We start from the raw sequence: 25803 nt of genomic DNA, 5'->3' as shown, positions 1-25803 counted from the left end.
ATAATGTATTTATGCCTTTATCTATATATACACGTGAACTTCAAAAGATTTGAATATGATGCTAAATTTAAGTCAGTAATTAGTAATTCAACTTAAAAAGGTCAGTTAATGACCTGTAGACTTTACATGCAGTGAGATATTTCAAGCAATTGTTGTTCATATATTTATATATATATTTTTTTTAAACAAGACAGTGCATTTTGTAAAAGTGTTTTATTAGAAAACAAAATCCAACAGAGCAATGACTCATACACAACACAAGCAGGGATCAAGTGTGTGGTGAAAATGACCCTTAACAGGCTGCCCTTCAGAGGATTAAAACATTCTCAGACCGTCGACACACGATCAGACACAACTGCTCAGCACTGGTTGAGCGGCATCGCAGCTTTGCTGAAATCTGAACTTAAACCATTCAACTATGCACTGCAACATCCGCTAAATCTTAAAAATAAAGAGTGTATTGCTTTTGTGCAGGCTGAAAATACTAATGGTTATTCTTTATAAATCATATGGGTATATGCTGACAGTGTGGACCTGAGCTTTTGAGTTCAACTCTGCTCATTAATAGTTTGTAGACAGGCTCCAGATATTATGTACAAACCCATATCTTCTTGGGGGCGAAAACAAGAACCATAAAAAAAAATTAAAATGCCATTTTTGTCACTTTACAGATTTCAAGTGAGGACTAACAATGCTCTAATAGAAAGTAGAACAGCAGGAAAACAAACAAAAAGCAACGTTACATTGGCCAAACACAACCCCAGATGTCCTTCTCTTTAGTACAAGTGATTGACCAAGGGTAGAGAAAAGGAGGAGAAACAGGAGTAGAAGTAATATTGCTGATGTTTACTCAGTGCTCTGACTCCTTCTGCGGTCGCTATGTTTACTGTGATCATTGCTGGACTCCCGCTGATGATGGCTCCTCTCTTTGCTACGACTGCGTTTGTGAGAACGCTGTTCTCCGTCTCTCTCTCTGTCCCTCTCTCTGCTGTGGCTGCGCTCTCTCTTCCTGCTCTTCTCCTCTCCTCCGCTTTTATGCCTCCTGTCTCTGCTTCGACTCCGGCTTGACCTCTTTGTCTTCCTGTCTTCCCTGTGTCTGTCCCTATCATCTTTATGCCTCCGATCGTCCGTCTCTGCTCTGTTTTTCTTATCCCTGGACTTTTCCCTCTCAGCGCCTCTATCCTTATGGTGATCCCGGTCCTTTCTCCTGCTCCTTTCATCTCCTCCATCTCTTTCTTTTTCCCTGCGTTCATTCCTACGGTCCCGGCTGCTGCTGCGACTTCTTTTCCTTTCTCGTCTGTCTTGGTTTCTGTCTGTGCTACGGGAACGTCGTCTTTCCCTGTCCCCTCTGTCTCCCCTCTCCCTGTCTCGGTCCCTGCCGTCCCTCTCCTTCCTCTGCCGGTCACGCTCTCTTTCCAGCTCTCGATCAAAGCTGGGGCCGTGGCGATCTCTCTCGCGGTGGTGGCTTCTGCTCCTCGACCGTTTGGGCGACCTTCTGGGGCTTGGTGTCCGTCTAGGTGTCCTGACAAAGAATAAACTTTAGCAACACTAGATGAAGTACAAAGTTAAACAAAAAAGCCTATTTGTGTTCAAAGATGATAGGTGATTTAGAAGAACTGAATTACTGTCTAACTTTTTAGATATATTGTTTTTAGGTAAAAAGCCACTTTTTTTATTGTGCAAATCCCCCTCAAATGTGATTGGGGACATCTTTAAGTGTGTTTGAGCTAAATGTAATGCTGCGTGACAATTAAGACAAAATTTGAGTTCAAACAAGTCCCTGAAAGCACAGCATGACACTAGCTATCCTTACATCGTTTAATCGATCCAATTAAAATAAATCTGATTGCAGATTCCAGCTGACATGTTAACATGGATGATAAATGTCTGTTTCTGTATTTTTCTGAAAAGCTGTTAGAAAATCTGGCACGAAAGTTAAAAACGTTAAATGATTTTTGTATAACTGATATATTTGCTTCTTAAGAACTAAAAATGCTGACTTAAGATTAGTACTTTAAAGGTACTGTGAAGTATAGTTTCACTCTTGTTAAACTGGTAAACGTTGCCATCTATGGGATTTAGTGAAAAGTAGCTGCAAAAACTGTGTGCACACCATCTCAACCATAACTTTATTTGATCCTTAAACTACCAGCAAAGTAAAGTTTATGAACAAAAAAGGTTCATCTCCTACAGTGACAACACACAATTTTATACACAAACACACTCACAAAAGAGTGGAGCATGGGCAAAACAAGCCAATAAAATTTAATATGCAAATCAAAAACACTTTAAAATGACAAAACAGAGCACTGACTGTAGCAGAAAATGTGCTCTCTGAGCATTGTTCTAGGAACAGATATTGCAGTAAAATAAATTGTATTGCTGAACATATTTAAATCCCTTACCTGGAGTGGCGCCGTTCCCCTTGTCTCCCCGACTCTGCGAACGCTGCCTCATCCTCTTGCGTCTCCTTTTGAGCAACCTTGCGTGGTCTTGCTTTCATTTGCACGTCAATCATCTTTTGCACAGGAACGGGGATGCGAGGAAACAGAGTGGAGAACCACTCCAGCTTGGTCAGGAAGGAGCGCAGCATTTCTCCAATGGTCATTACACAGCCACCTCCTGCTTTCACGTCAAGTTCCTAGAATCACAAGGTGGGAAAAGATGTAGAAAAACCCAATTAGTACACATTATTAGGATGTGAATAAATTTAATCAGTTTTTTTTTAATCTTGCCTTACATCAAAAAGTAATTTGTGATGACCAAGTACTGAACCTTCACCTCTGTTCATCTAGCTTAATCTCTTATATCAAATAAGCCTGGCTTTACTTCTGATAACTGTTAACAGAGGAAACAAAACTATAAATATTACACATTGCTTACTTAATCTAACCTGTCTGGCAGTTTCTGGAGTCTGTATTTACAGCGTGAGATTTAATTGCCATCAAAGTAAGTCATTACATTTACAAGAGCCAAACCTCTTCCTTCACGTTTTACATTTTATGTAATTTTATGTGATTTCATTTTTTTGTTTTTTTAAACCAGAAGTGAAAGGAAGGGGGAGTGTGCGATCTTAGAGCTGAAGAGATAAAGCAGGAGAAGCATTTGCTTTGCTTCTTTCTTCAGTCCTTCAAAAGCATTATCTACATATCTGGAGAATAAAAGTGACCCACAGTGTAAGCACAGATCAGAGCAGGTGGATAAGTGCACACCACTTAAATAGATCAATTTTTTATATGGTAGAGAACAGCTGCTTTGCACTCACGCAAACCAACAGTGCTGAGATACAATATCCAATTCACCTGCTGCACAATGGACATCTAAAGAAAAAAACAGGGGAATTAACCAGTGGGGTAGGATTTTTTTTAATGATCAATTCAGATATATTGCAACAGAACATTAAAGGAGGCCTGGTTGCACAGCCTGGGACCCGATTACAGCTTTACCGAAACATTAAAATAAAACATAAATACATGCAAATTCTGATGTTTTGTAAATAATGTTTCCATTTGAACAGTCCTATTCCCATTCAGCCCAAATTTAGTTTTGTGCAACAAGTCCTGATAAAAGCCTGTTAAACAAAGGGCATGCCTTAATAGTACATTGACTGAAAGGTTTACTCAGCGTCATATATGGTACTTACCCTGAGGAAAAAAACAGCAGCAGAGCAGTGAGCAAGTAACCTAGCTACTCGGGCTCAGAGGACAAAAGTTGGGGGACAATTAAGCCAAATGAAGGCAAAGGTGAAAAATCAGCTATGAGCATCACAAGGTTGGGGGATAGACAGACAGGTTTTACATTGTGGGGTTTTATCTTTGTATTTCATAAAAAGAAAGAAACACAAAATCATTACCCGGGGTGACATACCTCCTCATCATCCAGGAAGCCGTCATACCAATCTAATAAATCTGCTGGAGGCTGAGTATATCTGAGAAACAAAAACATTCAAAAACAGAAGGCACAAGTTTAATATTTATTTTATAGATGACTCACAGACTTTTTCAAAGAGATACAACATTACCGTATTAATTACCTATTAATGCCCATGATGGATTAATTTAATTACTGCCTTGTAATCATTTTAAGCCATTTTCACACATGAACTTGCAGCTGATTCAAACATATTCTTCTCTTTATGAAAAGTGCTCTCCCACTTTAAATAATTCAGAATAGAGTCTGAGCAGAATGGAAAGGAGGCAGGATTTCTCATGTCCTGCTGTGAAAACTAGCTTTATCTATGATACATTGAGAATGTTCCCAACTTATTTGCACTAATGACATGCATCTACAGCGCCTCTGGGTGGTGTCTGGAAAATCTTGGTACTGTATTAGATATGTGAAAACCATTTCAAGAATAAAACCTTTGTCTTCCAAAACATATATAAAAAAAACTCCACATAGAATCACATGTCTGCCTGCAATGAGAAAATTCATACCTTATGTACATGAATCCAAGTGCTCTGATGTACGGAGAGTCTGTGTGAGTGATCAGACCCATCAGCTGTTTGCGAGTAAGCTTGAGAGTAAACAGTTTGTATAGAAGACAGAAAGCAGTGGATACAATGCCACCAGTCCCAACTCCACGCACCTACCAAAGATAAAGACGACATATTTTAAAATAAATCACTGCTCATTGTTTACAGCTAACCTTTCATAACGACTGACTACTCACCACTAGTACCAAAGAAGAATATAATCTTAATAATAAACCCAAGTTCTAATAACGTGTGTCAACAGACTGCTTTGGAATATCAAATGAGTAAGAAAAATGTACTTGCAGGGGCGGGGGGATATGGGGAATATAAAAAGCACGTACTTCTCACTTACCCCTCCGCACATTCCAGTCTGGCCTGCAGTCTTTCTACTTCCTTTTTCCCATGGCTCAACGTGAGTCACCTGCATACACACACAAAAACAACATTAAAAAGGTTCACCATACAAAAACCAGAAACATTTTATTTTTAATGGAAAAAACCTCTGATTCTTAATAAATGCTCAGAATCCACCTATTCCCAAACCCAATCCCAAATTACTGCACAATCTAAATATTTACTACTACTGAGTATATGAAAAGGGGGATTTGATATGGTCCTGACAAACATATATATATATATATATATATATATATATATATATATACTTGAGGACAAGCAATACAACCATAAAAAGATTCACATACAAAACCATAATTTGTTTAATATGCCCTAAGTAACAAAAAAATGAGTAAAGGCAACTCCAGCTTGAGCCTCAAATTAACAACAAATGTATTGTCAAAATAAGACAAAAATGAACAAACAACAAAAAAACAAAACAGGTTAAATATCTGCATGATAAACTTTCACATCACTATCAGGCCAATTAAATTACCTAAACCGCAACTCTTTTTATTCCGATTCACATTCAAAATGTTTTGTCTGTAACAATACAGACAGATTGGCATATTCATTCATTCAAACTGTTGGAGACAATTAGTAACAACTAGTTCTTGTACTGTCTGCGGTTGTTTTTGCTGTTTCCGTCTGGATTCCTTGGTCCTCTATATAAAAACTGATAAGGCTTCTAGACACCTTTGCACAGAAGCCCCTTATTTCATAATCTGTTAAAGTATAATGTATTCTGTACTCCTACCAACAGCTAATCAACACCGCTATTGTCTTCTAACTTATCACAGCCTAGTCTCTGGGTAGTAAAACTAAGGCTACATAGAAGTTACTGATTTGTCATCTCGCGTTATACATATTTTTGCACAGCAACACTTTCCTAGTCCTAAAATGAAACCCAGCACCACTTAATTAATTCAACTTGTTAAGGGACGACTGCTATACATTGCTACGACAATAAAGCAATGAAGACTGGACGTGGTTATCTAACTAGCATGCGGGTTAGCACTTGCTAATGTTGGCCTTACCTTGAAATAGATTTCGTCCACAACTTCATGGTAGGTCTTTAGTTCATAAAGCTGAACTTTGAAATACGGCGAAGACAGTACATTGGTGAGAATCATTGGGTTTAGGTTCATAGTCTTTTCGTTACCCCATAGGGGCAGTACGTTCCCATGTTTCCCCGATGTAGGCTTGGTAACGGCCTGTGTTGGTAGTTGGTTTCCGATGTTAGCCATGTTAGCTGAATTCCACGCGCGAAACTTTTGTTAGTCGTAGGCGCGTTTCCAGCTACAAAGCCATCAATAATAGGCAGTTAAATTTGAATAGATAACAATTTTGTCCACTTCGCTTTTGTGGAATCGTGATTTAAAACGTTGATAATAACTTCCCGCCGCCGTTTTTAGCTAAAGTGCTACTGCGAGGTGGTACCGGAACTGGAACGTTAGTGGTGCAGTATAAACGCGATATGTGAAAACGCTGCCTGCAAAGTCAACACGAGGACTGCATACCTAAAAATAAAAGCACGTGAGCACAAACCAGTGGGTTAAATTATATTAAACTGTGTCAGTATATGTACAAGTAAAGAGTAACTCAAATTTAATTTGATTTTTTTCTTTGTGTAGTCAAAAACAAAGGGATTTTTTCTCTTTTGGCTAGTCATAGAGTAGATATTTACATTGAAATGGTCTTTCCTAAAACGGAAGTTGTTTTGTGCAACATTTTTCTTGCTTTTTCTTCCAACTTTTATTAACAAATAGAGAATACATCAAAATATTACACTTAAAACAAAATGCAAAATTCTTAAAAAAAAAATTAAATTGATATTAATTGTAAATTTTGCTCTGTTCTGAAACATCATCTCATTTTTTGTGGCACACAAGGTACACAAGGTAAGATGTTTCTGAAATTTTATTGACTATTAATTATTAATGATTATTGATGTTGATTTTTTTTAAATGTCTTTTGAACACATGGTTTTAAGATTAGTAAAATATGTTTTTTAAAAAAAGTTAAACACAGGGCATATATTCTCAACTTATTGATCATTATTGATCATAAGTGTTTTGTCCAACATGTTATTAATGCATCTACAGTTCATGCAAATCTGTATCCAGCATTCTGTCAGTTCATTTGGCAGAAAGGGGCTCAGACCGGTAAAAGAGCGGCACATTTAAATGAGACCTTAGGAAAATAAATAAATAAATAATCAGGATTGAAGAAATAATAAACTGATTATTGCTCATAATGTCACATGTAATGCAAAATTTGTAAAAGCAAACAGCTATTGTTTAAGTAGGATGATGCATTGTTTGGCTTTGATCACTGCTGCACACATACTTCTTTAACATCTTTGAAAAAAAGTGACCAGTTCGGACACAAATATTGTCACCCATGTAGTCAGTTGGTAAGAAAATATTACAAATGCTGTATTAAGCATGTGGTACATTACATACTGCAATCACTTACTTTCTGGCATCTGATATCTACCCAGGTAAAGGTCTGTTTACACTAAATATGTGTTAAAAATGTTAGAAATCAAATTTATAAAGCACTTTTCATACTAACACAACATGCTTTCCACAACAAAAATAATTTATGAAAGTTAAAAACACAAGCCACTCAAATTAGAAGAATTTAGGAAAAACACACATAATCACATTTTATTTCTCTGTCACACACACACACAAAAACTAAGCACACAGAGAATTTGATTGTCTAATCTTGGTGTATCGCCTGTGGAATCAGTCAGATTTTAGGGGTGGCCCCACCTCTCTGGCTCCACCCTTGTCAGAATCTTCAAATGTTCTCTGTGATTTTTAAACTACGGGCAAAACTCTCCTGTTTTCTTATGAAAAACAGCTAGATTCATTTATATGTGCACATATATTATTTATTTAAAAATCTGTCCAGGATTATTTCTGGAACTTTGCATACAAACTATTGATGTGACTTAATGTAGAAACAAATATACATGTTACTCCTTTTACATTAAACTTTGGCACAAAAAAGGGTAAAAATTAATCCATTACTTTTAATTTTACAAAACACACCCACACATATATCAGAATATACATACATAGAATACACAAACATACAGATTTCATACTTCATTAGCAACATATACTAACCCAATGGTATTTAAACGCTCTTATTCTCCTTTACAACCAGGTGAACAGAGGTTTTTATTTATTATGGGCGAAGGTCCTTAGATGTAATGTATTGTGCTGTCAGTTTTCTCAACTTCTAAATACACGGGAATACATAACAATACCCCCACCAAACCTCTAATTCAGACAACTATTGTACTACAAATTATTTTAGAATTAATAATAGAACAGTTTCTAAAACAACTGCAGTCATCTGAGATTCTCTTCTTAAATAAAATAAAATTGTCCAAATGGGAAAAAGTGACACATTATCTTAATGTGTTTCCTTTAGTTTAAGATGAGCAGCTATGAACGCTTTGTCAGTTATTACATAAAGTCCTTTCAGTACAGAAAGTTTTTCTTTTTGCTTACAATGAAACTGAATCATAGTTGTATCTGGCTGAGTGTATGGACACATGGGATGCATTAACATACTTTTTAATTGCTATCAAAATAAGAAAGCAGAATACATACAGTATGAATCCAGTGTCCTTACAGAAAACATGAAGACCAAAAAGAGATGTGTGTTCAGCAGTTTTCTCAGTCTGTTTTTAATGCGACCATCAGCTCCACCTCTTGAACACTAGGGGGCTGCCATGGCCAACAGACACTGGAGAACGTGTGGAGGCATTGCATAAGAGCAATTAAATCTCATGGAGTGAGACGGGAGCAAGTTCTGATGGCACATCCACAGCCTGTTCTTGTGGCCCCCACACCAGAGAAATAGAGCCCTTCTTGTGTCAGACATATGCTTCTTAAAGCCTACCCCTTGATCACCACCTGCTCAAAAGCTCCAGTCACGACCCTGAAAGAGAATGTCACAATGTTTTACACAGCAGGAAATGAGGGTTGTTATCTGATCTGACCAAGTGGTATTCATTTATGTGTACAACTAACATGATGTGAGATTGAAACGATCTAAAAATAAAAAGCTTTATGTATGACATATGAAGACTAGGTCTATACATATACTTAGTAAGCTCATTACAAAGTATGCTTGTCGAAATCTTCATCAAACATAGTTGCAATTCTCCAAATTTGCAGTAAATGCCTGGTGTGTGGCACCCACACTTCACAGTTACATAATCACACCCACCTCGAATGCTGGCTTCCTAAGGCTGTACTCCCACCAGGACCAACGAACAAGCTGAGCCCCTCCTCTGCAGCAACAAGCATGCACACATAATACATTAGAAAACTGATAACCAGTCCATATAGTCAGCTGATATTTCATTTGTAGGATTTCTAAAAATATGCAGCTAATGACCATTGCAAACTTTGAACAGAGTACTTAGAGACATTGTACGCTGGGATTGCAACACCTCAAAGTAATTTGAGCCCATCAGTAAGAGCCTTGGACATTTTCCACACCAGGATTAGGTGTACACACCCTCTGCACTGGAATCCAAGACGCTGTGGCTGAAATCCTGGCCCTGCAGGATTTTCTCTATTATGTCATCAGCGTCCACCCTGGTTGCATCAACTCGCTTCAGCTGATTCTCCACTGAGTTTTGCTTCACTGGGTGTCTAATGGAGAAGGAAACACAGCAGTTAGTACAAGAATGTTCCTCCTATGAGAAGAAAAAACAGATAATATTATATACGCAGTCCAAACAGAGACATTTAGAAAAAGTAGAAGATCAGGCGAAGGAACTAAAAGTGATCACTTTCATTTATTGTTAAATGTAGCTTAGCCAAATAAAATGTATGCCAGTTATAAGCCAAGATTAACTCTGTATTACCTTAAAACCTTCATGGGGGTGGAAGAATTTTCACATGGAGAGATGGAGGGAGTGGACCTGCTTTCCTTCTCTCCCCTCTCCCCCTGCTGATCACTGGGTTCTATGCTACTGATGCCTGTAGAAGCAGACCCCCCTGAGCCAGTTCGCCGATGGCTTAGATCTGTTGAACTTGAGTTGTTCGAACTATAACCTACAGGACAGGGAAAAACCCCATTGTGAGCAGACTTGTTTTAAATTTGTATTAAATTAATATTTAAATATTTTTGTCTTTGATTAAGGGGAATAAACATATTACTTTGTTTGCACCTGAAATTTTAGACAACTGACTTGCATAGCTGGGTGTCCTAGAGTGACCATATGCTAACAGCTCCTCTGGGACTGATGTTGGCTTTACTTTCTCTATAAAGTAAAAAAAAAAAAAAAAAAAAAAAAAATGTAAGAAGGTTTTGTTAATTTTTTTTTTTTTTACAAAAGCAAAATAAATATGTTGCAGCAGTTTACTGGCCATTAAAAGTATTTACTTTCTATTTTTTATTAAAAAAACAAAATTAACATAAATGTTGGAACAATTCATTTATAAAGCCATCCAGTTTACGTATGCATACCAGTAACAAAGTGGGACACTTGTATGTCCCCTCCTTTTCTGTCCTCAAGGAGACACTCGGCTTCACCCTGCAGGACTCCCAGAGTCATGGCTGTAGATGGTGGACTAAAGGAAACAATCTAGTTAAGCTTTTAGGGATTTTGGTTGTGTCAAAACATTTCACTTTTCTTGGATGAGAGGTCCTCTCTAGAGCTTGTGCTTTGTTTGTTCTTACAAGGCTACTATAAAACATAGCAAGCACCATGGAAGATCAAATGCCCCTTCTGTTTGACAAAGGTCATGGTCTTATTTTCAAGTAAATATACACTGACAAAAGCATAACTACAAACATTCCATTTAATAACTGGTTTAATAAATCCTCCTAAATCCAATGTACTAGATCTTTAAGACCTTATAAATGTAATTAATTTTGCATGCTTAATGCGATCTTACACCAAGAAACATACTCCACCACATTTTGCTCAACTTTACTCCTTGTAAATTGAAATACTAGTAACAGATTACTTCCTAAGCAGACCTTTAGAGATGTCACAGCATGAAAAACCCAAGAAGAACTGATATATTAAGACTGTGTTCCATTTAGGTGAAGTTGTTCCAGGATCCTGATATAATATATGCTAACTTACTTTGGCAGCATACCAGATATGAATCAAAATAAATTTAATCTGTGCTTTTCCCATCAAGTCGAAGTATCTAGTAAACAACATTTGTATGAAGTATTTGTGTAAAAACAGCATGACATGTGGCTACACCACTTATAATCAGTAACATCAGAAAGAAAGAAAGAAAGAAAGAAAGAAAGAAAGAAAGAAAGAAAGAAAGAAAGAAAGAAAGAAAGAAAGAAAGAATGAAAGAAAGAATGAAAGAAAGAATGAAAGAAAGAATGAAAGAAAGAAAGAAAGAAAGGGCGGTGCTGTGTACTGTGGTAAACCCTCCACACACAATGAGTAACACTATGTGGGATGAATGACTAAGCTTTAGACGTCTCCAAGGCAGCACTCACAATAAACATGAATTGAACAGGAATTGGAAAAAAAGAATATAGAGTTGTAGAGATTTGTGCTGAAGGAAGAGAATGTGTGATTTGCACATGGTACAAGCTTTGTTAGTGATGTTATAAAATTGCCTTTATGAGAAAATCTTCAACATACAGCTCTTGAATTTCCTCCTAATATGACCTCTGAGCTTATCCCATATCCATAACAATTCTTTACTAGTGGGGTTGGGCAGGTTAATGTCTGGGTGGTGTTATTAAGTCTCAGATATGATAATGATAAGATGTCAGCTACAAAGTCATGCTTGAGCCTGTAATAATGAGAAGTGAGTGAGTCTGTTAGGAGACAGACAGGATGTGATGAAAGCACTTTCCGCTGTGGTTAGATGCAGATTCAAGTACCCAAATAACATAATTTCTTTGTAACTGCAACTATTAAAAAAATATAACGTACAAGTTAATATTTGTTTGAAATCAACAGACTGAAAAGGTCAAGAAAAGCTCTTACGTCTTAAAGCAGGGGTCTCCAGACATCAGTTGTGTGGTGATGACAACCTGTTACAGAGACAAGAACAGTAAGTAATGCAAGATACATAAGACTCTTATAATAATCCTCTACTGTATTTCATAGGTTGGCTGCAAATTTTTGGAGGCCCATGCCCCAGGGAGAATATGCATATCTTAAATTCATTGCCATAGCAAGTCATTCCATCACAGGCTCAGACAGGTCTTGTCTCAGTTGTCACTACATTCAACTTTTCCCATCAATGTCATAGATGACACTTTCTCCAAAAAAAAGTGTTCACTTAAGTGCTGACCTACATGTCAGAACAAGAAGACTTGCAAAGGCTGGCATGTATGCTTATATACATGTTTTACTGCTGTACTCAGTGAAGTCGACAACTCACTAAAGGAGAGTGGTGGGACTGTGTGCTGAGTCACTACCATACCTTGAGAATTGAGTTGTCCTGTCTGCTGTTCTTTGTGTCATATCCCTCTAGGAGACACCGTCGTACAGTGCTGCCAGACCCAGCAAACTCTGACAGATTCAAGTCAGCAAAGCCCAGCTGCACAGGGTTGAAGGAGATCTAACTGTTTAAACTAATAAGAGATCAACTTGCAATCATTTAAACCATTGTTGCACTACACTGTGATTTATTAAAGTTTTCTCCATTCAAACTGGCTTTTTCCATAGTTAAGCCCTGTCTACAATTTAAAGGATCATATTATGAGGATGTTTTGTTGTAAGACATCATCTAAATACAAAGAAATCCAGCTCATGTTAAGCAATAGAAAATGATGAGACTGGACATTCAAGCCTTGGGAAATCAAATACCTCTTTCTTTCACTCACCATAGAAGTTATTGGTTAACACGGCTCCAGCTTTGTCTAACCAACTGTTTTAATCAGTAACCTAAGCTGGAAGCTAGCAACAAAAACCTTTACAGTAAAGACACTTGTACAACTAGAGTCCAAGGGCATTTCAGAGTTTATTGTTGTTTTAGGAGTGGGTTGTATAAAACTATTCTCATATATCTTTTGTACTTGAACTGCTTTGTTCATATCAGCTTTTAAAGACATGAGAGAAGAAGCATTACCTTTGCAAAACTTTTCCCACCCTTCAATTCCTGAAATGACAAAAGGTAAAAAAAAAAAAAAAAAAAAAAAAAAACAGTAATATGAAGTGCTTATAATATAACATTATACAACCTTCAGCAGTATGGCTAAAATTTACAAAATAAAAAGACTGGTGTGATGTGTCAAGGTTACAAATTAACCAAATATCTTATCTACACAAACATTTTGTTACATATTCAAGACAATGTTTTCTGCTGTACAAAATAGATCTGCCTCTATTTTTTCCAATAAAGGAGAGCTTTATTGTAAAATAATAATAATAATAAGTCTTTACCTTGCGCACAGACACTCGGCACACACAAGGGTCAAGCACACCTGTGGTAGCATTGGCACTCATTTTACATATGAACGAGAACCTCTTCATCCAGCGCACAGAGTTGGCTTGGACGGGTTCCCTGTCAGACATTTACATTTAGATTAAAAACTTGAAACCAAAACCTTCAAGTAATTCTGTTTTGAGATTATATATTGTTCCTGTCTCTTTTCCTGTCTTATGCTTAACAGAATGCACAGTAGTGCAGGTATGAGTGTGAGCGTCTGTCTGTGTTGGCGTTATGATGGACTGGTGACCTGTGGATGGTGCAGAGCAAGAAAAAGGACTAGAATTGTAGTACTTTTTGGGAGAAGAAAATGAAAGTTGCAGAAATAGTTTTAGAATTACTAAATACATATTTAATTAACAGAATCCTGTGATATGAGAGACACTGGATGGGGCAGGATAAAACTTTGTACACTGTGTTTTTTAAGAAACAGACAGTTACCATAGCAAGAGGGCTAGCTGTTGACATGTACTTTTTTCCCAGAATGACTCATGTAAGTATAAGTATAAATAAACATAAGTCCAATAATGCTCCTTTGCATTAAAGTGATATTTATTTATGTGCCGTTTTTTTATTACTATGATAAATACTTTAAAAATAACATAGTACAAATGGATACCCGGGTCAATTAATTGGCTCTGTTCCATTAAAATATCTTCAAGTTACTGTCATTGTTGATGTTTACAAGAAAGTGTGTACTGAAATAGCCACTGCAGTAAATGCCACCATTAATCTCTAGAAGTTGTTGCTTAGCAACTGTTAACGTTAACTGTTTATAAAGTGCAAACCAAACTTACCAAAATAAACGGTTATCAATACCTCTAAAGAAAAGCTATATTTGACTTGAAATTATCTTAAATCCTGTTAAAATCACGTTAAATATCTGCACTTAGGATATTATCGCCTCTACGCTAACACGTCTTCAACTGACCAACTTTGCTGGTAAGTTAGAAAGTAGTTAGCGTAATGTTGTCCAGGAAGGAGCGAGGCCGTTGTTTTTACGCTGAGTATGTTTCAAAAATCAATTTTAAAAAAATCTATCTTAAACTAGTTTTACTTAAGTTTCAGTTGATCGTGTTAGTGCTATAAATAGAAGAAAATCTTACCGAGACGACTCCTCGACAAAGCCTCCATTTAAGAGTCTCACTTTACAAAACAGAACTCCGTTCACGAAGGGAACTGACGACAGTTCTTCCAAGTCAAAGTCTATTTTAAATTTAAATCTCTTTTTCTTCGTGAGAATGAAAGACATAATGTGTAACTACAAAACAGAGAGCTCAGACTGAAGTAGGGGAGCTGGACAGTCAGCTGGACACCCTCCTCCGCTGCTGTCACCGCTGTTCTCAGCTGTTGCTGCAGCTCGGTGGCTCAGACTCAACCCAAAGTTCAAATCCCATCTTCCCACCCACTGAAAAATAGAAGTCGTGACGTGAGGGAAATTCTGTGGTTTAATTGGACATTCGGGTAAAAAAAAAAAAAAAAAAAAAAAAAAAAAAAAGTGGTCATGATATTTAAATTCTTCTTTCTATGGTCTGAACTAATCAAAATACCATCTGAAAACAAAAATACTCTGATCTGCAGGATCAACAACACTCATAAGACAATGCACCGAAGTGATTTCAATTACATGACTGTAAAATAGAAGTAGGAGGAAAACACGAAGGAAAATAACTATTTTTCTGCTAACATGTGAGAGAAAGTAGAGGAAATGCAGAGGAATGCCTGATAAAGTATTGCTAAATTGTCATATTAAGTCATATTATAAGCCTATATGTTGCCTGTACAAATCTAAATTACATTCACAAACACAAAGTTAGCTTTTGAAATTTCACAGTGTCTAGCAAAATTATGCCACTTTTTTAACCCTTCAGGGTACATGCTGTACTGTGCAAAAGTCTTGAGCTAACGTTATTTTTTCTACATTTATGTTCCTTTTCATCTCTTAAAGTGCACATCTGCAGTAGCTCTTTAGGTTTTCAGCAAGGAGGATGCCATGAAAATCTTACAGAGGCTTGACTCCCAGTTCCATACACATCCACCCTGTTTGCTCATAACGTCACATGATATTTTTGCATAAAACAGAATGTAATACAGCATAATAAGTCATTAGGTAAAAAGTTGTGTGTCCTTCCTCAGTATGGACATTGATGGGACCATGATGGGCGACTGGAATGAGTGGAGAGAACACTTCCTGCTGTACCCTGCCTACAACCTGGAGGAGATCATACGCTACTGGAAACACTCTTCGGTAGGAAGTCTTTGTAAAACAAATTCTGTCCCCACTCAGCGATAACTACAGTGGGATAAATCACGTCACCATATGAAACAGCTAAAGCATGCAAGACAAATGCCCAGTCAGCTCAGTGATTATGATTTCACAGGCAGCTCTTACAAAAGAGTTCAGATGAATTTCACCCATTCCTCGTAAACACACACAGTTAAACAGTTGGTTATGATCTTGAATCAACTTTCTGCCTAAAACCTTACGTTCAAGGTAATGCAGATGACTGACAAGGCAGAAAAAATAGCTGCTACACAATTGTGAAAACAGAAAGGAGAAGTTCTTTTCAAGTCACAACCACACAGACTGAAAAAAGACAAAAGGGATTCAGAGTCCTTTAGACTAATGGAAATGCGTTAAACTGATGTGTATTTACAATACAGGTTCATTCTTCCAAGAACAACCGGATTAGTCTGGTTGGGGGCTTCAGGCAGATGATTGTAGAGGGAGGTCTGACATCGCTGTGGAGGGAAAATGGAATCAACGTTTTAAAGATTGCACCTGAGACGGCAATCAAATTCATGGCATATGAACAAGTTCGGCGCTGTACCTTTAAAACATCTCCTTTACTATAAATGATTTCTGCCATCCTGTGTTTAAAACAAATGAAGTGGCTACAGATAATTTTGTGTTTCTGTTACAGTATAAGAAATTGTTATCATCAGAGGGAAAGAAGATTGAGACGCATAAGAGGTTTATGGCCGGCTCTATGGCTGGAGCGACAGCACAGACAGCTATTTACCCAATGGAAGTAAGAGAACGTGTGTGTCATGGTGATGGGATGTGAGGTTGCTTCATAAAAGCCAAACAAACCAGGAGAACCTGTGTCTCATTTTTACCTTTTGTCTTTAAGGTATTAAAGACTCGTCTGACCCTGAGGAAAACTGGCCAGTTTGGAGGAATGTTTGACTGTGCCAAGACAATCCTGAAGAAAGAAGGTGTTATAGCTTTCTATAAGGGCTACGTTCCAAATTTAATTGGCATCATTCCCTATGCTGGGATAGACCTCGCTGTTTACGAGGTATGCAGGCCTTGTGATGAATGCAGCCTCCTAAGTGACCTTCCACAATGAATCGCACATTGTTAAGTTAACCCACTGATACTCACATTGAATCACTTCATGTTGTGTTACTGGTGTACAATATTATTCAGAGAAACACATTTTTGTGGCATTTTGATGTACAGCTGAAGTCTTTCTCATGTCTCAGACTTTGAAGAACACATGGTTGTCATACTATGCCAAAGACTCAGCAAACCCTGGAGTTCTGGTGTTGTTGGGTTGCGGTACCATCTCCAGTACCTGTGGCATTATAGTGCACATCTGCAGTAGCTCTTTAGGTTTTCTGAAGGCCTTTCAAGATTTTTTCATTGGACTTAAGCTGCTTTTTCCACCAATTTTAGTCCAGTCCAATCACTCACCCTTTCCAGACAGTAATTTAGTTGTTAAGTTACCTTACACTGACCTATCAATCATTTGAGCTTAAAAAAGGATCAAACTTAAGGAATGAAGCAATATTGTGCCCATACTGAACCGACAAATCATTAAAGAGCCAGTTCTAACTTTTTATTTATTCATTTTTTATACCAGCAGCCTGTTATAGATTTATTGTTTCTTCAGTTTCAGTTTCTTCAATATCCTTAACTGAATCTATTTAATTGCCCCCCAAAATTACAGTTGTATATGTGATTCCCAACTGTCAATATTTCAACATGTAGTGTTTTCTAAAATGAAAATTAAAGTTCAACAGGTGGAGAAACAATGAAATGAAAAAAAAAGTAACAGGCCTGATAAACTATAAAGCGGGTGATCAGTATCTGAATGTGATGTACAGAAACAGGGAGAAAGGGGTGTATGCCAATTGATGTAAGAACTGGACTGAAAACCATTGAATCAGTGAAGGAATCTTTCTCAGAGCCCAAAAAAACGCTGTTATTCAAGAAGTGTGGGATCACCTAGACAGAGAATATAACCTACATCCAAAGAAGGGCTTTAAACTGTCCTTTAAGAAGCCTGAAAAATCTATTCCTGCTTTGTCCACTTCTGATCCTCCAGGGCCGCTGTTTTTCCAGGTTTTAAATACATTATGTCCAACTTCAAGACACCTGACTTAGCAAGCTGCAGGACGGTGGCCCTTGAGGACTGACAATAGACATCCCTGACTTAGATATATTAGAAATAGGTTTATATAAGAGGGTTCAGGCTGTGTTGAAGAATAAAGATAATCTTACAAAAAAATTCGATTCAAGCTTGATAGAACTGTTAAAACTGTTTTTACCTTCTTTCTGTTTATTTTTACGCATTAATGCCATGTCATAATAACAGTGTAACAAGACAGTCTGTGTTACACAAATCCCAAACAAAGAGAAAACACTCCACCATTGTTGATATTAAAAAAGGCATAAACAACACAGTCGTCTCTTATCCTAATATCATCAGATGGACATGTGAACACAAATATTTTAGGTATATGTAAGAATATTTGTAAAACAATGTAAAATACATGCAATAAGACATGCATATACAGTGAGATTTTGACATATTTAACATCTATTTTCTTCAGAGCATAAATACAAATAACAGCGCCCTGTTTTTTTGTTTTTTTTTAACTAAACTTATCATCTGTAGAATGAACAAACATTTCTAATTATGGTAACATGAGTCTTACAACCCTTTAAGAGAGAATACTAGAGGTCATTCATTCATTCATTCATTCATTCATTCATTTTTGTCTAGGTAAGGACCTTAAAGAGCAACTTGCAGGTTAACTGCCTCAATGACTTAAAGTGAAAAAACATGTAGGATGAACTACAATTTCAAATGGAAATTTGTATTTTACAGGAACATCAGTGATGTTTTAGTAAACTCGTGATGGACTGACGACCGGTCCAGGATGTACCCTGCCTGTCACCTGACAGCCGCTGGGATAGGCCACTTCCCCGTGACCTTGCTTTGGACTAAGTGGTATAGGCAATGGATGGAGGTTTTAGCATCAATGCATTAAAAATGAAAAATTACAAGTTCCACAGTAACAAAGCAGAGGGAATTAAAAACTAATTCTGTACAAGATTTAGACAACTCTTATAGTGAAGCTTTCTCTTTAAAAAAAAAAAGGGTTCTTCCACTATGTTTCTACACTTTATGTCCTAGAAATAATTAACAAGCAAGTTGCACTTTAACTAACCCTGCTGTTTTAGGTTACCGGCCTTGTTCTTTAAGGCAAACAATAACCATTTAAAACTGACAGAATAAGGAACAGCGCCACGGACAAAGAAACCTTTACAGCTGCCAATTTCTAAGTGTTCTGCAGTAATATTAGTAATATTATGCATATCGTAAACATTGTCTTTAGGCTATGTTTTCATGGCATATTTTGTTATGCATACACCAGAATTATTATTATTATTTAATAACATCCACAGCCGTAGCGAGTGAAGAATCTCTTTAATCACGTTGTGGTGAAACATTGCCCTCTACCGGCGATTAACGGAAGTGCTCGATAGGAAACGCAAAGCTCAGTGTTTCGGTCTTACTGCTGACACGTCCTTTTAGATAAGAAGATTAAATTTCCTTTGTAATGCACGGTCACATATCTCATGGTAAAACACATTAAAAGGAAGGGATGTTAATGTTCACTTAAGCATAAAACGGATTATGAATATGGTTAATCCATGGAGCATTTCACTTTGCAATTTCCCATCTTTTCCGGTTTTTCCGAAAGAAAAAAAAACGTCGAGTAGCTCCGCAGCTTCGTAGCTCCTCCCTCGATTACTGCAGTTCCTCAGACGCGCTGGGAAGTGCACCTTTCTTCAGGGGTGGTTGCGAAATATATCAACAGGAAAGCCTTTTTGTCATTGTCAACGCTGAGTTCACGTGTGGATTATTGAGGAGGATTAATGAATGACTCTCAGTATGGATTTATAATCAGATTAACGTTTGCAGGACGGCTGGTCTGAACGCTGCTTCCACATTAGCTCTGCAATGTATCAGACGTTACGGACGTCTCTACTATCAAGTGCCCGGTGCTGGGATGCCAACAGTGAGCGGTCATACCAGGACTTGTTTGATAGTCTCGATACCAATAAAGATGGCAAGGTGGACGTCGCTGAGTTGCGCGCGGGCCTCAAGGCAATGGGGATATTCCGCCACGGTGCAGCACAGGTAACTCGAAGCAAGGATCTTGTTAGAACCACGTAACTGATACGGATTTCAAGTCCTGAGCTGCCCTATCTCTGTTTTCTTTTTTTAAAACCAAATTCCGTTGTGGCATGTCCGCTTATCAGACTCGCGCCGACTTAACTGATTATAGATTTCTGTCTCTCTGCAGAAAATCGTTTCATCCGGTGACCAAAATAAGGACGGATGCTTGGACTTCAACGAGTTCACCAAATACCTGAAAGAGCACGAGAAGAAGCTGTGGCTGACATTCAAGAGTCTGGACAGAAACAACGATGGTAGGAGATGAATGGAGCATCAGTGCGCGCGCATGACAGGCTAGAACATGCCTACTGTGTCACATATTTGCTGTTTATGTTGCAGTACGTTTCAGTAGAGTTTTTTATTTGTGTCAGGGCGCATTGATGCCTCAGAGATCCAGCAGGCCCTTGCAGAACTGGGCATGGATGTCAGCAAGGAGGATGCCATGAAAATCTTACAGAGGTTTGACTCCCAGTTCCATGCACGTCCACCTTGTTTGCTCATAACGTCATTTGATATTTTTGCATAAAACAGAATGTAATACAGCATAATAAGTCATTAGGTAAAAAGTTGTGTGTCCTTCCTCAGTATGGACATTGATGGGACCATGATGGTCGACTGGAATGAGTGGAGAGAACACTTCCTGCTGTACCCTGCCCACAACCTGGAGGAGATCATACGCTACTGGAAACACTCTTCGGTAGGAAGTCTTTGTAAAACAAATTCCGCCCACACACAGAGATAACTACAGTGGGATAAATCACGTCATTCTCTTGTGTTAGATGCTATGGATTTTCTCTGCAGTTCCCAATTGGCAACAGCTTTCTGAGTCTAAACCAGCCAAGTTAATTAGGTCACAGTGCTACACTCTGTTTACCTCAGATTGCTCCTCCACCTCTTCCTTTATGGGGCCCAGCTTCCCGTTCTTGGGGTAAAGAAAGATGTCAGTGCCTGGTTTGTTAGTTGCATTAATGCCCGTCTTGGCATAACCTGTTTCTGAATGTTTCTTTGCAGAGATCACAGAAATGAATATTGAATATATAATATTGAATATTGAATGCAGAACTAATTGCAGTAACTAACTTTGTTATCTTGTGTGTTTCCCAGCAGTGCTATTAAATGGCCACAGCACTGTGTTTTTCACAAGCGACTTTATGCTTTTGGAAAAACACCAGATCTGTTTATGTGAAACAGCTAAAGCATGCAAGACAAATGCCCAGTTAGCTCAGTGATTATGATTTCACAGGCAGCTCTTGCAAAAGAGTTCAGATGAATTTCACCCTTTCCAAGTAAACACACACAGTTAAACAGTTGGTTATGATCTTGAGTCAACTTTCTGCCTAAAACCTTATGATCAAGGTTATGCAGATGACTGACAAGGCAGAAAAAATAGCTGCTACACAACTGTGAAAACAGAAAGGAGAAGTTCTTTTCAAGTCACAACCACACAGACTGTGTGACATGTGCCTTTGTGTGTGAAGCATGAACAATTCTGACATTTAACACTAAATGTTTTGCATGAGCAGGCAGAGATATGAATGATAAAATATGTTCTACAAGCTAACTGACATAAATGTTTGTGCGATAAACAGGTGCTGGACATAGGTGACAGTCTTGCCATCCCAGATGAATTCACAGAGGAAGAAAAAAACTCGGGTGTCTGGTGTAAACAGCTAATTGCAGGTGCAGCAGCAGGCGCTGTCTCTCGAACTGGTACTGCTCCACTGGACAGATTGAAAGTCTTCATGCAGGTGAATTATATGAAACAAAGGGATACAGAGTCCTTTAGATGAATGGAAATGGGTTAACCTGATGTGCTGAACATATGTTTTTACAATACAGGTTCATTCTTCCAAGAACAACCGGATTAGTCTGGTTGGGGGCTTCAGGCAGATGATTGTAGAGGGAGGTCTGACGTCGCTGTGGAGGGGAAATGGAATCAACGTTTTAAAGATTGCACCTGAGACGGCAATCAAATTCATGGCATATGAACAAGTTCGGAGCTGTACCTTTAAAACATCTCCTTTACTATGTATGATTTCTGCCATCCTGTGTTTAAAACAAATGAAGTGGCTACAGATAATTTTGTGTTTCTGTTACAGTATAAGAAATTGTTATCATCAGAGGGAAAGAAGATTGAGACGCATAAGAGGTTTATGGCCGGCTCTATGGCTGGAGCGACAGCACAGACAGCTATTTACCCAATGGAAGTAAGAGAACGTGTGTGTCATGGTGATGGGATGTGAGGTTGCTTCATAAAAGCCAAACAAACCAGGAGAACCTGTGTCTCATTTTTACCTTTTGTCTTTAAGGTATTAAAGACTCGTCTGACCCTGAGGAAAACTGGCCAGTTTGGAGGAATGTTTGACTGTGCCAAGACAATCCTGAAGAAAGAAGGTGTTATAGCTTTCTATAAGGGCTACGTTCCAAATTTAATTGGCATCATTCCCTATGCTGGGATAGACCTCGCTGTTTACGAGGTATGCAGGCCTTGTGATGAATGCAGCCTCCTAAGTGACCTTCCACAATGAATCGCACATTGTTAAGTTAACCCACTGATACTCACATTGAATCACTTCATGTTGTGTTACTGGTGTACAATATTATTCAGAGAAACACATTTTTGTGGCATTTTGATGTACAGCTGAAGTCTTTCTCATGTCTCAGACTTTGAAGAACACATGGTTGTCATACTATGCCAAAGACTCAGCAAACCCTGGAGTTCTGGTGTTGTTGGGTTGCGGTACCATCTCCAGTACCTGTGGCCAGTTGGCCAGCTATCCTCTCGCACTTGTACGCACACGCATGCAGGCACAAGGTACGCTCACTCTGGCATCTGATATTCTTATCAGAGGATATCTGATAAACATCAACAAAATGTACTGCAAGCAATATTTTCCTTTAAGATGTGTTTTATGTTAGTTAAAAGCTCACATTAAATAAAAGGACTGCATTTGCATAGGGCATCTCTCTACGTCAGTCCTGAGATAAAAGTATGGTGTCAGCCAATAGTTCACAGCATTCTTTTTTTAAACATTACCCATCATGACACAGATGTTTTAGTTTGGTGAGATACAGCATTGCCTTTCTGACTTAATATATTTCTTTGCAGCGTCTCTGGATGCGTCAGACCAGCCTTCCATGAGTTCTCTGTTGAGGACGATCGTAGCCAAAGATGGTTTCTTTGGCCTCTACCGGGGCATCCTGCCAAACTTCATGAAAGTTATTCCTGCTGTCAGCATAAGCTATGTGGTTTACGAGTACATGAAGACAGGCTTAGGAATCCAAAAATGATACTCCAATGAACTGAGAAAGGACATTTACTGTATTTGTCTTTGACTTGAAAAATGCCTGAAAAGAGAAAAAAAAAAAAAACTCCAAAAAGACAGATAGACTTGAGACATACAGAGCATGGCCTCATCGGTTCCTCAGATGGAAAACTGTATGTTATAAGAGTTGCCTGCCAGTAGCTAAAGTTTTAATCTGTTGTGGTGCGCATGCTTTATTTATTTATTTTATTTTAAGGTTGCCCATAAGACACTCCCTACCTTTACACACAGTCCCAAAACAATGCTTGACAGACATTTCTGTAGATGACACATAAAAAAGTAGTTAAAAAAAAGCCTGTTGTTTAAGTTATGCCACTGTTTTTCCTTTAAACGTTAATGAAGCAAAAATGGGACATGATGTTGTGCTTTTTTTGCTGACAAAGAATATTATTTACTGCACGCCACGTTTATCTCAGACCGAGAAAAGAAACACTACAACTGTTGAAATGTGCTGATGTTCACACACTGGAGATGTAATTTGAAGCTTTTAGTTTTAAACACCTGAACAATGCCTGAAGTGACATCAGCTTCAGAAAAACAGTGCTCCAAACAGAAGGCTGTCAGCTGAAGCTAACGGGCCCTCAAAGTCAGTCTTGTTAACACTGGAATGATGTGTGTATAAAGACACACAACTTGTGTGATGTGAAAACCACTAATCCCACATTCTTAATGTGGTAATCATTTAAATGTGCCTTACAGCCTCTTGATGCAAAACTTGGAGATGAGTTTTTTTTTTAGCTATATATACTGTATATATGTACTGTGTATAAATATATATATAAATATGAATGTTTTTAGGTATGCTTATTTATTGGACTCATTGATAAAAACAATGATAACTGGTTATTGGACTGAAAAACCTGCTAAAAGCTTTTTATTTTTCACGTGTCACTCCTTTTTAAGCAGATTGGGACAAAGCTTAAAATAACCTCCCCTTAAACATGCAGATAAACGCCCACAACAGGATTCTTATACAGTTAGTGTTTTGTTACTTGTTATTTGACACCGCTAAAGGGCAGGATGATTTTTTTTCTCACCATGTAAAGATCACAAAGTTCTTTGCATTTGTGGTGTCAAGTTATCAGAGAAAAAGAGGGATTGCTGGTTTTATCACCAAACTGGGTTTTCTAGTGCATTTTTCATCTAAAGTAAAATTTCAGAGGATCATTCGTGGTAAAATGGAAAATATGATTATGCTTCCACCCATCATTGTAAGGTAATTAATAAGGAATGTTTCAAAATTAGCAGTGAGAGTTGCTAAGTCTCAAGCCTGAACTGCAGACAGTGCATTGAGATAATGTGCTTAATATTTATGACATGATTTAAAGAGCTAACCGTTATCAAGCCATTTATAATTTCACATGATTGAAAGCAAAGGGACATAAGCAACTAAAGTTTTTGCCAAGTTCTTTTGGAAGCTAAGAATGCACTCTCACTAATGTAAGTGTATGCAATTTTTTAAGATTTTTTTCTGCATTCAGTTTTTATTTGCTAATTAACTCTGCAATAATACAGCTTAATGGAGACGTAATTTAAGGAGCTTTAAGGAGGCAATTTAAATATTTTTATTTTTTATTTTTGAAGAGTTAAAAAGTTTGTGAAGTTTCAAAGTCAAATGTGCACAGGGTCTAGTATTGTTCTTTTTAGTTCCCCTCAGAAGGCAGCATTTGACCTGGCTTAAATAGACAGGATCCAAACGAATGCATATCAGGAAACACAGTGGTCTGTTTCATGGGAGAGAAATGCAAGTCTGTGTTTTCCGAACATGAAAGCATGTACACTGTTTCTCATAAACTTGAAATAAATGCATGGACCTGTAAACGAACATACATAAAATGGGCTCTTTAAAAGCTTTGCACAGATGTCACTTAAGAAAAAACATCTGGATGCATACTAATTAGCAATAACCTGTTTAATATTAAGTAGCTCTTCTATACGTCACCAAAGCAGCTCTGACAAATCAGGGTGTGGACAAATATCATCTGAGGGTATTATTGCGTGTATGTTACTGGGATATTAAATGATTATTTGGACCCTGATGGTTGTGAGGTTGGGTTTTTATGGACTGGGTTTACTTTCCACAGATGACACAGGATCCAATCAGATTGGTATCTGGAGTTTTGATGTTGGATGATCGCTTTAGGCTCTGTCAAGTGATTTGAGCCCTTCGTATGCGTATTTTGAGGGGCCCATTGATGTCCTGCTGAGGGACTGTGTTGGAGTCCTGTTGCCATATAGAGAATAAAACTGTCCTCTAAAAATATATTGGTGAGTAGTAAGTGTCAAAGTAACAGCCATGTAAAAGGCACGATTCAGGTTTTTCAGCAGAACATGTCACTATAACAAGATGAGTAATGTTAGCATCTTTACTTGTCACTGGCTTTAATGTGGCTAAGTGTTTTTCCACTCTGACTTTTTCTATAGGCTCTGTTTTCACGTTTATGATAAAGTTTAGAAGAAAATTTACGCGAAAGCTTTTAACAATTCATACACATTTGAAAATTGATAGGACAACACTGCTTTATGTAAAATGTCAGAATCCAAAATTGCAGAAAAAACAGTGGCTGAATCTAAAATTGTATTTAAAAAAATGTTGTATTATCTTTTGTATTAGAATGTGTATTTCAAGATATCAAATGTGTAATCTTGCATTGTAACATAACTGCAGTGG

At 37.7% G+C, this 25803-nt stretch overlaps 4 protein-coding genes across 6 annotated transcripts; 2 read left to right on the top strand and 2 right to left on the bottom strand.

The window, feature by feature from the left end:
• Positions 1 to 196: 196 nt before the first annotated feature.
• Positions 197 to 6340, bottom strand: prpf38b (pre-mRNA processing factor 38B). Of its 2 annotated transcripts, XM_041992437.1 has the most exons (7): positions 5909 to 5984; positions 5368 to 5414; positions 4828 to 4896; positions 4437 to 4588; positions 3868 to 3928; positions 2406 to 2641; positions 197 to 1522 (listed from the first exon to the last, which is right to left on the bottom strand). In XM_041992437.1, exons 3-7 carry the CDS (start codon positions 4837 to 4839, stop codon positions 847 to 849), a joined length of 1137 nt encoding a protein of 378 aa, XP_041848371.1. In that variant the 5' UTR covers positions 4840 to 4896; positions 5368 to 5414; positions 5909 to 5984; the 3' UTR covers positions 197 to 846. The 2 variants fall into 2 exon arrangements, with proteins under 2 accessions (XP_041848371.1, XP_041848370.1); XM_041992436.1 differs by lacking the exon at positions 5368 to 5414 and having other exon boundaries at positions 5909 to 6340.
• A 1415-nt stretch (positions 6341 to 7755) lies between these two features.
• LOC121645079 (protein FAM102B-like) lies at positions 7756 to 14718 on the bottom strand. Of its 2 annotated transcripts, none has more exons than XM_041993389.1 (11): positions 14434 to 14718; positions 13282 to 13402; positions 12968 to 12997; positions 12320 to 12436; positions 11878 to 11924; positions 10377 to 10480; positions 10078 to 10170; positions 9772 to 9961; positions 9420 to 9556; positions 9126 to 9189; positions 7756 to 8834 (listed from the first exon to the last, which is right to left on the bottom strand). In XM_041993389.1, exons 1-11 carry the CDS (start codon positions 14577 to 14579, stop codon positions 8792 to 8794), a joined length of 1092 nt encoding a protein of 363 aa, XP_041849323.1. In that variant the 5' UTR covers positions 14580 to 14718; the 3' UTR covers positions 7756 to 8791. The 2 variants fall into 2 exon arrangements, with proteins under 2 accessions (XP_041849323.1, XP_041849324.1); XM_041993390.1 differs by having other exon boundaries at positions 10099 to 10170.
• A 1276-nt stretch (positions 14719 to 15994) lies between these two features.
• LOC121644411 (calcium-binding mitochondrial carrier protein SCaMC-1-like) lies at positions 15995 to 17752 on the top strand. Its single transcript, XM_041992307.1, has 5 exons — positions 15995 to 16144; positions 16252 to 16359; positions 16462 to 16629; positions 16817 to 16934; positions 17679 to 17752. Exons 1-5 carry the CDS (start codon positions 16043 to 16045, stop codon positions 17750 to 17752), a joined length of 570 nt encoding a protein of 189 aa, XP_041848241.1. The 5' UTR covers positions 15995 to 16042.
• A 1616-nt stretch (positions 17753 to 19368) lies between these two features.
• On the top strand, positions 19369 to 24104 carry LOC121644874 (calcium-binding mitochondrial carrier protein SCaMC-1-like). The gene is made up of 10 exons (XM_041993123.1): positions 19369 to 19767; positions 19934 to 20060; positions 20178 to 20265; positions 20392 to 20503; positions 21396 to 21554; positions 21646 to 21798; positions 21906 to 22013; positions 22116 to 22283; positions 22471 to 22621; positions 22916 to 24104. The coding sequence occupies exons 1-10, from the start codon at positions 19588 to 19590 to the stop codon at positions 23095 to 23097; spliced, it is 1428 nt and encodes a 475-aa protein (XP_041849057.1). The 5' UTR covers positions 19369 to 19587; the 3' UTR covers positions 23098 to 24104.
• Positions 24105 to 25803: the final 1699 nt, after the last annotated feature.

Source organism: Melanotaenia boesemani, chromosome 8 (genome assembly GCF_017639745.1).
Source record: "Melanotaenia boesemani isolate fMelBoe1 chromosome 8, fMelBoe1.pri, whole genome shotgun sequence".
NCBI classification, from domain to species: domain Eukaryota; kingdom Metazoa; phylum Chordata; class Actinopteri; order Atheriniformes; family Melanotaeniidae; genus Melanotaenia; species Melanotaenia boesemani.
The sequence above is the reverse complement of the archived record's forward strand: the minus strand, read 5'-3'. Positions and strand labels throughout refer to the sequence as shown.

Coding starts and splice junctions, on each gene's coding strand:
- prpf38b (XM_041992436.1), bottom strand. CDS start 6,118: ATGGCTAACATCGGAAACCAACTACCAACACAGGCCGTTACCAAGCCT. Junction 3,929..4,436: donor CTTGGATTCATGTACATAAG/GTATGAATTTTC, acceptor TTTGTTTCTCAG/ATATACTCAGCCTCCAGCAG. Junction 2,642..3,867: donor GCTTCCTGGATGATGAGGAG/GTATGTCACCCC, acceptor TTGTGATTCTAG/GAACTTGACGTGAAAGCAGG.
- LOC121645079 (XM_041993389.1), bottom strand. CDS start 14,579: ATGTCTTTCATTCTCACGAAGAAAAAGAGATTTAAATTTAAAATAGAC. Junction 12,998..13,281: donor GCCGAGTGTCTGTGCGCAAG/GTAAAGACTTAT, acceptor TTGTCATTTCAG/GAATTGAAGGGTGGGAAAAG. Junction 10,481..11,877: donor GGAGACCCCTGCTTTAAGAC/GTAAGAGCTTTT, acceptor TGTTTCCTTTAG/TCCACCATCTACAGCCATGA.
- LOC121644411 (XM_041992307.1), top strand. CDS start 16,043: ATGATTGTAGAGGGAGGTCTGACATCGCTGTGGAGGGAAAATGGAATC. Junction 16,145..16,251: donor AATTCATGGCATATGAACAA/GTTCGGCGCTGT, acceptor TTTCTGTTACAG/TATAAGAAATTGTTATCATC. Junction 16,935..17,678: donor CATTATAGTGCACATCTGCA/GTAGCTCTTTAG, acceptor CTGTTTTTCCAG/GTTTTAAATACATTATGTCC.
- LOC121644874 (XM_041993123.1), top strand. CDS start 19,588: ATGTATCAGACGTTACGGACGTCTCTACTATCAAGTGCCCGGTGCTGG. Junction 20,504..21,395: donor GCTACTGGAAACACTCTTCG/GTAGGAAGTCTT, acceptor TGCGATAAACAG/GTGCTGGACATAGGTGACAG. Junction 21,555..21,645: donor GATTGAAAGTCTTCATGCAG/GTGAATTATATG, acceptor TTTACAATACAG/GTTCATTCTTCCAAGAACAA.